We start from the raw sequence: 9,793 nt of genomic DNA on the forward strand, positions 1-9,793 counted from the left end.
ATTTTGAAAAAGTATTTTTTAAAAGAAAAAAAAGTATTTTAAGAAAGTAGTTTATGAAAGAAATAAAAATATATCTACAGAAATTATTTTCTGAAAATATATTTTTTTGAAAAAAAATATTTAAATTTTTTTGAAGTAATAATAAAAAAATAAAAAAAATATTATTAATTAATGAGATGTATATAAGAAATTTAAATATTTAAATTTTTTCCTGCGTCACCATTCAAATTTCAGCATGATTTTCAGAGCTGTGTGCATCTGATCAATCCACGTGTGAGTTTATGTGGCGTTAGATTGGTAAAACCATATCCAATCGTAGCCGTCGGACAGGATCTTCCTCTTTTATTTTTTCAAACGCTATATAAAGAGATCCCACACACAAACAACGATATCCCGTTGACTCCTTTTCGCTTCTCTGACTCAATTCTCTGTGTGCTGGAAAGAGAAAGAGAAAGAGAGCCAGAAACACACAAAACCATAGGTGCGTTTTTTTCTTCTTTCTTTTTTTACTATTTTATTTTCCTCCTTTGAATTATGGTTTGCCTAACCAGATTCTAGTTGCTTTACTCTGATTCTTTTACTGTCACTTCTTTGTCGTTTTTCTTTGTCTGTGACTTCGTTCTTCTCTATCGGTTATTGTAATTTTAAGGATATTGAAAGAGGGAAAATTGAGGTTTGATGTTTTTTTGGGTTCCTAGGTTTTTGAAAGTTTTAACTTGGATTGAATCGAACCATTGTGGATTCAAATTTTTCTTTTTCTTTTTTGAGGGTGTTGAATTGTGTGTTTTAAGTTGTTCATGGTTTAAATCATGCGATGGAATGGATATAGAGAATAACTGATAAACTTTAACTAACTCGTTACGTTTGGGGTTTCTTCAGCAAGTTTCTTGTGGGTTGTAGCATTTTTCTGTTTCTATCTTTTTCAACCTAGTCAAATTACTTCATTTGGGCAAAATTTGGGGATTGTAAATTAATTTTTAAATTTATTTTTTCTCTGAACCAAACCAGAAAAAAAAAAAAAGTTATTTTCCCTCTCTTTTTTTCAATCCAATAAATTTTTTAATTTTTCTCTTCCTCCCTTGTGCTTGTCTTCACTTCCATTACAAACCCTTGGGAATATTTTTTTGTCATGTATTTAGTGATTCAATTTATTTTTTTGGGATATTTTGTTTTATTAGGGTTTTCTTTTGATTTTGTTTTTTCTAATTAATTTTATAAGTGCTTTTAATTTTGGGATCACAAATAATTTAAATATTTTTTTGATATAGATCAACAATATTCTCTGGGAGAGATAATTCTTTTGAGATAAATAAAATTTAAATATTTAAATTTAATAATTATAATTATTTTAAAATATATTTTAAGGTTTTGGCTAAGTATGACTCTTTGCATGATTATTTTTTCTAACCTTTACAATTTTTCTTCGAAGATTAATTTTATCCTAGGTGTTGGGATTTTTTTTTTCCAGCGCGTGTAATGTAGTTTGTTATTTTTTCTTTCGTCTTCTTTATAGATAAAATAAGTTGGTGTAGCTTAATAACATATACACTCACTCTGTTTGTATCCCTTTTAAAAATAAAATGGGTGTATATTTGTAAAAATTAAGTGGTGTATATTAGCAAATTCCTAGAAATAGTTATTTTAAAATAAACCAAATTTATATAAAAATATATGAACACATTTTTTTTTAATTATTTTTACAGTATTTATAGGTTCACTATCAACTATACGGTATCTCTGCTAGTTTTGCTAGAGCTATAGTGAATAGTGATGATGAGTTTTGGTTTAACCGATTTATTTTTATAATTTTTTTTAGTTTTAAAAGGCCTATCTCTATGATTAATTTATATTTAATAAAATAAAATTCACACTATTAACAACAGACACCTCCTACTGAGGTTTTTTCTCTTTAACATATGATTTTACTATTGTTCAAAGATTGGGATATTTTTTGTTTTGCTTTCAAAATTTGGCTGAGTTCAAAATTTCCCGCTAGAAACGTACTAATGGGTGTATAATATTTTTCGGACATGGGATTGACAATTTTCCTAGGTGAAGAGCCTAGGTTCCACAGGATCTTGTGGTCCATGCAGTGGGAACCCCTTAGAACTTGAGGGGGATGGGTTGAGTGCTACTGCGATGAGCTTTTGAAATAGTGAGTAATTTCAATCAAAATATTTTCTTTTTTTTAATTTATTAAATTCCAATTGCCTTATACTGTATAATGATGTGAAAACATGAATGTTTATGCAGATTAGTAATATATATATTTGCCTATGATTCATTTTGAATTCCATTTTATGGATATTGTTTTGTATAATCTCTATTTTAATTTTGTTTCTTCTGAGTTAAAAGGGACTAAGAACTTTCATTTGCTTGAATTGACTTCAGAGTTCAGATTCAATGCCAGTTAATATGAAGCCTAAGACAACTACAACCTGCAAAAAAGATGGGAGTTATCCTCATGTGTGTCAGACATCAATTAAAATATTTAAACAACCATGCCCCATGGTCAGATCAGATGCTAAAGAAAAGGAAAATTTAGCCATCTCATGTCAATCTTCTCTAAATGGCAAGTCTTAATACCTCCACACAACATATTGAAAGGATAGAAAAGTATTAAAGGCCAGCTATTATAACATTGATGCAGTTTTTTGCTTGGAATCTGACATTCATTTAGAACATACGGTGAAAGGAAAGCTTCTAATTATTTAATTGGACATGTTTTCTGTAGATTTTTTAAAAAATGAAGAATCTTGCAAGGATCATGACAATAAAGGAGACATGGGGATGCCTCATCTTCCATTCAATGGATGTACATATTCAGAAATAGCAATAGTAAGACTCAGATTCATCTCATGTCTTTGTCTATGTGATATGAAACATGATTATTGGTTCTTTTCAATAGAACTTGGTTACTTATATCCCTTGTATATAAAAATATTGAAAATATGAATACTTTCTTTGGTTTACATGACTTACTAATTACTATGATGGTTTGTTTATGGCAGGATTGTTTTCCCTCTGTTTCCTCAGGTTCAGAAATAATGTGGCCTGTTTATAATGATGAGCTTAATTATTCCCATTGTCACCTATCTGAAGGAGGTACCACCTGAAACCATACTGTTTAAAATATTCTTTTTTCTTTTTACTGTTAATATTGAGTAATCACCTTGTCTCTAATAACATTGTAGTTAATTGGGAAAACTTAAATTGGGCACTTGATATGGATGATAATCCCTTAACCACATGCCAAATGCCTAATGTGTTAGACTCCAATGCACATGAAACAAAGCAAAGTGGGTGTCCCAATATAATTGAGGACACTGAGGGCCACCGTTATGTTAACCTTTCTGCTCTTGTGCTTCCTGGCACTAAGGAGACAACTCCAATCATGGTGGAGGAGACAACAGGAACGGAAAATTACCATGATTATGGAGGGTTTCAACTTGAACAAATTTGTGATTCTTCATGGTTTGATCTCCTTTGCCATCAGGCCACTCCATTTCCGGAAAATATTCATACCAACTCCACCCAGCTTGATTCAGGCAGAGTAGATTTTTTTGATCAGGAGGCATTCTTTCTTAAAAATTGCTTCGATTTATCGGAAACTTCCGATGGCATATTGCCTGCATTAATAAGCCAGGAAACAGTCAGAAAGAAGGATGTTACCCTTGTTCTTGACTTGGATGGTAATTTTCTCTCACTTTTGCATCTTCACGTATACAAGTGAAATCTTTGTTATTGTTTCAATTTTTATGATTTGACTTTGATTCTTATTTATTCTTAAAATATATACATCTCTAATATATATACAGAGACGCTGATCCATTCTAGCATAGGGCAATGCAATGACGCTGACTTCACATTTGAAATGTACACGGAGAAGAAGAGCACAGTATATGTACGGAAGAGGCCATTCCTCCAAGAGTTTCTGGAGAAAGTATCTGAGATGTTCAAGATCATCATTTTCACAGCAAGCAAGAGAGTGTATGCTGAAAAATTGCTGGATGTTCTTGATCCTCATAACAAGTTTTTTTCTCGACGAGTATACCGAGAATCATGCACTTGGATAGATAATCGCTGCGTCAAGGATTTGACGATACTTGGAGTTGACCTCGAAAAAGTATTCATAATAGACAACTCTCCAGAGGTATATCAGTATTTCTTTCATGAAACAATACTTAGTGTTATATCAAGTACTACATTGTAGGTTGTAATACTAAATTTACATGTTGGCAACATCATTATTTTCCATGTAATCTAATTATTTGGGCGAATTTTATGTTGATTCTAGTAAATAGATTCTGGCCCCATTTTTATTTAATGAGACCCACATAAGATTTGCGTATGTCCAATAGAATGTATTGTGAGCATTTCAGTGATGAATTTCCTTAAAAAAAGCCACTTATATTATTAATTTTTGTGTTCTTTCAATACTCATGAACCCCCTATAGATTGTCTGTCTCTTTTGGAAAATGCTTTCTTCAGCTTAATAGAATTGTGTTGATATTATTTTTTACTTTCAATTTCAAACATACCCTCTAACATAAATTTATTAGAAATTACAAGATCATTAGTGTGACGAATTAAATAAGAAGTGAAACCTCCAAAATTTTGTGATTTTTAATAAATTGAAAGTGTCTTAAATAGCTCGTTACGAAGTGTTTTGCTAGGATTTCTCTTTCCAGAAAAGTTTCTTTTATTTATTTGGCTTTTTTTTAATGGTTTATGATACTGAAATTTGAAATGTGTTTTGATGATATGTACAGGTGTTCAGGTTTCAAGTTAATAACGGGATTCCTATTAAAAGCTGGTTTGACGACCCTACTGACTCTGCTCTCATTTCTTTGCTCCCCTTTCTGGAGAAACTGGTGGATGTTGATGATGTTCGTCCCATTATTGCACAGAAATATGGGGCAAGCTATTAATTTTGCATTCTTTGAAGCAGTACATAACTCTGATCTTAGGATTCTAGATCAACATAGCTACCCAATTTTCATAGAGAGAATTTACCTAGTTAGGTGGTTTTTTTTTATATTTTTTGGGTTACCTAGCTAGATGCTGATTCTTTTTAAACAGTTTTGACTTTTGGTTATTTTTTACAAATGGCTATGATTCCACAGTAGCCAAATAACATTTATATTAAAGGGGAAAATTGTATATAAACATTAAGTTTCCAGTTTTGACTTATGTTAAAAGGTTTGTTATTGTCGCTGCCTTATATTATCATATTGATATAGGCCATGTTTATCATTTAGATTCTTGAATATCTGAAATTCTTTAGTTTATCTTTATTTTTTGTTATATAATATTTATATTTGTTTGTCTTTTATCTTTCTCAAGATGTCAAATAAGTCGTTAGGTTCGTAAAACTCACTTTAGTCCTTATAAACAATTGTTTTATAATTTTTTAATCAAAAGGGATTAGAAAATTAGATGCAACAAAGGGTGGGTAGTTGGTATAAACAATATTCAGTATATAAGCTCCTTAGCTATTATTTTTTAATGGGCTCATAAGTCGAGCACAAAATAAAGCAACATATAAAGCAACACAATTAATAAATAATAACAAGGAATGATGTCAAAAATGTTTTTTCTTCTTCTTTCTATTATATAAATAGTTTGGTTATATAGAACGTAGGATGGTAAAATTGTTATATCTGTAAATATTTGCAAATAAAATTCGTTATAAATAATAAAATGGTAGTTTAAAAAGATATTCGTAAAAAATAGATATAAATATTTTTTTTTCTATTTATAATTGGGGTAGGATCAGGTAGGATAATATTTATATATGTGAATATCTGTTAAATAATATTATCTTTAATATTTTAATATACTTAATATCAAATATAAATTTAAATTATTTATAATTTTTTTTTTAAATTACAAATATCTATGAATATTAATAAATATTTATAAAATTTATAGATATTTACTTAACAAATATTCACACATATAAGATGAATATAGGACGAATTTTTAATTAATGGAGTGGATGAGTCCCTTACAACGTGTCTAAGGAGTCCCATTGTCATTCTAATAGGAGTTTTTATTTCCATCGTACTGGTTATTTTGATGAGATAAAGTTGTTACTTATCTTTTATTTTATCGTATATGAAATCCTGTGGTAGTGAACATAAAAGGTTGTTATAAGGAAATACATTTTTTTAGATAACACAGCTTTTCATGGAATTTGGTAGCTTGTATCTAGTTGACTTTTCCTTTTTGAATATCTTCACACATACACAATATGATAAAATAGAATATACCAAAAAAATTCAATCACATGTCTTTTTCTTTCTATCAACTTCAATTCTTGTATGTTCTATCATATCTGACTTTTTTCTTTCTATCATATTAGTTAGTCACTGTAATAAGATAAAGTTGTTATTTATCTTTCATTTTCTGGTACCTGAAATCTTATGACAAGTTTAGCATGTATGTTTCTCTTTTTCAGGGATCAAAATATCCGCTAATAAAAATATACCATAACAAAAAGCATATATATTTTTTTATCATTTTGTTTTTACATTATAGGGTGAAACCTCCAAACTAAAAATTTTGAAAGAAAGAAACAACAGAAATACTTGCTTAACAAAGTTATTTGAATTCCAATTATGGAGAATTAAAGGTTTGAACACTTTTTAACAAACTCAAACCCTACTTAATTAACACATTGATCACTTGATTGACCACTCCAAAAATATGTCTATAACTTATAAGAGACATTTTCTGTGTCATGCTAACTATTTTATTGCAAAAGAAGTAATAAGCATGATTCCTATTACACTATTCATTTAAGAACTGAATTGTAGTGGCCAAATTTGAATATATATATATACTTAAGAATATTATTATCCTTTGCAAGCTTAAGCCCATATAATAAATATCCCATAGCTTAGCTTGCACTACATTGATTTTACAAAAAAAAAGTCATAATAAAGGCGTTATTATTATCTCTAATGATGCCTTCACAAGTTGTTCCTTGTCTAACCACCATAACTCCATCAGGAGGAAACAACCAAGAAATGTGTTAGTTGGCAAGTTTAGTCATGGAAGGGGGTTCCATATCTAACGAGGAAGAAAAAGCAAAAGTGATTCCCAATTCTAACTCACACCTAAGCGACCACTCCTTCAACATTGGGACTAACATTGTTAAAAGCACATTATTTCACATGTGCCAAATGTTGTCAATAGTAACAACAAACATGATATCTCCTACTTTAGCTAAATTATCTTTCAACTAGCTAGCAACTAGCTAGCTTAACCAATCCATTTTAAAAATTTCACTGAGAAGTCTTCCATTGGCAACTCTTTTCTAGATATTCTTTGCCATCATGTGGTCCCTAAAAGCATGTATCATTGTTTTAGACTCAATATGTCAAAGGACACATTGCATTGTTTGTCATTCTTTTATGCACACATTTCACTTGTTAAAAGACTATTGTGGGCAAGATGCTCGAGGAAAGTGTGGAGAAAAGATAAACACTAGAATAATTATATTTTGAAAATTTATTTAAAAAAGGATTTTATTTAAATTTAAAATTGATTTAATTTAATTCTGTGTAATTTATTTAGTTATATTTATATTTTTTTCCTATAATGTTTGTAAAGTTGCTATAGGGTATATCATTTTAATTTATTAATTTAATATATAAATTAATTTAAAATGTTTATTTTTTAATTTCATTCTGTATAATTTAGTTTATTTATATTTTATATAATGTATGAAATAATGTGTCGTTATATTTTGTTATAGATGACATCATCTTCTACAGCTATGCGTGTGACATGTGGACCCATTGAGGATTATTTATTGACACTGCAAAATATACATGTTTCACAACATGTTTGGAATAGAGAAGATGATAAGAGATTAATAGCACGACGTGCTGCTCCAACGTGCAATGGAATTGAGGGAGTTCCACATCAAATAGTTTCCTTATTAGAGCAAGCAGGATTTGGATGGATTGCTCGTTTGAGTTATATCAAAGTTAGTCCTGGTTTGTTAACTGCTTTGATCATAGTTTTAAAAACTGGACCGGTCATCGAACCGGTTAAGGTACTGGGTCAGTGGGTCAAAGGTTGAACCGGTGAGTCACTAGTTGAACCGCATGACTCGATTTTTATTTATTTTTATTAAAAAAATATTCATATTAAATATATTTTATACTTATAAATTTTAATAAATTCATATATTATTTTAAATTTCAATTTTTCTATCTTATTTAAAATTATTTATTTTTATTTTGTAAAAAAATACATAAAAAATTATATGTTAAACGGTATATTAATACAAATTAAAAATACAAATAATATGTACATATATAATATGCTTGCAATTAATATCACAAGATAATATATGTAATATTTACATAGATATTATATTATTAAATATATAATTTAAAATTAATATTATACTATAAAAGTTATTTAAGTTGTATATATTGCAAACAAATATATTAGAACAAGTAGTCATTATTATATTTAATAAGACTCCTTGCTTTTCCATTAAGAGATTCAATTTTCATTATTATTTTTGTGATTTATGGTCCCTTAAAAAAATAAAAAAATATTAAAAAAAATGGTTGAACCGGTTTGACCCACCGGTTCACCGGTTGAACCGGAAAATTGACCGGTTCAATCCGGTTTGAAACGGGTCGACTGCATAAGCGATCCAACTTAAGATTCGGACCGGCCGGGTCGGTCCGGTTTTTAAATCATTGGCTTTGATAGAACGATGGGCTATAGCGACATCAATTATTTTTAATTTAAAAAATTTATTTTATACGTTTTTTTGTCTATGTTTTTTTTCAATTAATTCAAATAAATCTTCAAAACAAGAAAATATATTAAATATCAAATGCTGAAAAAACAAATAATCAAATATATATTATAAATAATTTATAATAAATAAATATTTTTTCTAAAAAAAAGAAGATAAAATGAAGTCGCTATAGCCTATAATGACATTGTGTCATTATAGGCCATAACGCCACTCACTTAAATATTTAAATACATCTAAACAAAAAAATTAAACTGAACCATAATTATATAAAATAAATAATATATGAAAACATATATAAATATAGAAATGACAAAAAAATAAAACAATATGTAAATATTTTTTAAATAAAATTAAACAAAAAAGGTGTCACTGCCTATAGCAACACCCATTTTTCCTTTTTTAAATTTCTGTTTTTTAATTACTTATTTTTTACCCAATTTATAATAAATTAACATATAAAATAAAAAATAAATAATTACAGAAAAATAAAATAAAATGTAAATATTTATAAATAAAAAAAAGTCAAACAACAATGGTGTCGCTGTCCATAGCGACACCAGTTTTAATTTTTTTTTCTTTTTTTTAATTACGTATTTTTGGTTTACTATTTTTTAATTAACATATAAAAAAATTATTAATACACTTAGACAATAAAAAGAAATAAAATTACCTGAACCATAAATATATAAAATAAAATTTATATTAAACAAATATATAAATAATCTAATTATACAAAATGAGTGGCGCTATGGCCCATAGCGACACCAAGTCGCTATGGCCCATAGCGACACCAAGCCGCTATGGTCTATAGCGCCTCTCTTTAAAAAAATTTATAATTTTATTTAAAATTACATTTGTAAAAAACTTAATTTTATTTTTATAAATATATAATAAATATTTCAGTTTATTATTTTTTTTTACATTTCTATTATTTTCATTTTTTTTTATTTTTTTCTTACACAGTGTCGCTATGGACTACATTATTTTTGTTAGTCCATC

The 9,793-nt window shown here is 28.3% G+C and overlaps 1 protein-coding gene across 5 annotated transcripts; it reads left to right on the top strand.

Moving 5' to 3' along the window:
• The first annotated feature begins 369 nt into the window (after positions 1–369).
• Positions 370–5,224, top strand: LOC109806757 (uncharacterized). Of its 5 annotated transcripts, none has more exons than XM_020369266.3 (8): positions 370–481; positions 2,053–2,155; positions 2,392–2,572; positions 2,735–2,838; positions 3,012–3,105; positions 3,195–3,692; positions 3,819–4,153; positions 4,773–5,224. In XM_020369266.3, the coding sequence occupies exons 3-8, from the start codon at positions 2,404–2,406 to the stop codon at positions 4,929–4,931; spliced, it is 1,359 nt and encodes a 452-aa protein (XP_020224855.2). In that variant the 5' UTR covers positions 370–481; positions 2,053–2,155; positions 2,392–2,403; the 3' UTR covers positions 4,932–5,224. The 5 variants fall into 5 exon arrangements, with proteins under 5 accessions (XP_020224855.2, XP_020224860.2, XP_020224859.2 ...); XM_020369271.3 differs by having other exon boundaries at positions 3,843–4,153; XM_020369267.3 differs by having other exon boundaries at positions 412–481; positions 2,059–2,155.
• Positions 5,225–9,793: the final 4,569 nt, after the last annotated feature.

Source organism: Cajanus cajan, chromosome 10, assembly GCF_000230855.2.
Source record: "Cajanus cajan strain Asha chromosome 10, NIPB_CcT2T_4, whole genome shotgun sequence".
Taxonomy (NCBI): Eukaryota; Viridiplantae; Streptophyta; class Magnoliopsida; order Fabales; family Fabaceae; genus Cajanus; species Cajanus cajan.

Bases quoted from the DNA above. Each gene is read 5' to 3' on its own strand.
- LOC109806757 (XM_020369266.3), top strand. From the start codon at position 2,404: ATGCCAGTTAATATGAAGCCTAAGACAACTACAACCTGCAAAAAAGAT. The intron at 3,693-3,818 runs GTAATTTTCTCT...ATATATATACAG, and splicing joins CCTTGTTCTTGACTTGGATG to AGACGCTGATCCATTCTAGC. The intron at 4,154-4,772 runs GTATATCAGTAT...TGATATGTACAG, and splicing joins TAATAGACAACTCTCCAGAG to GTGTTCAGGTTTCAAGTTAA.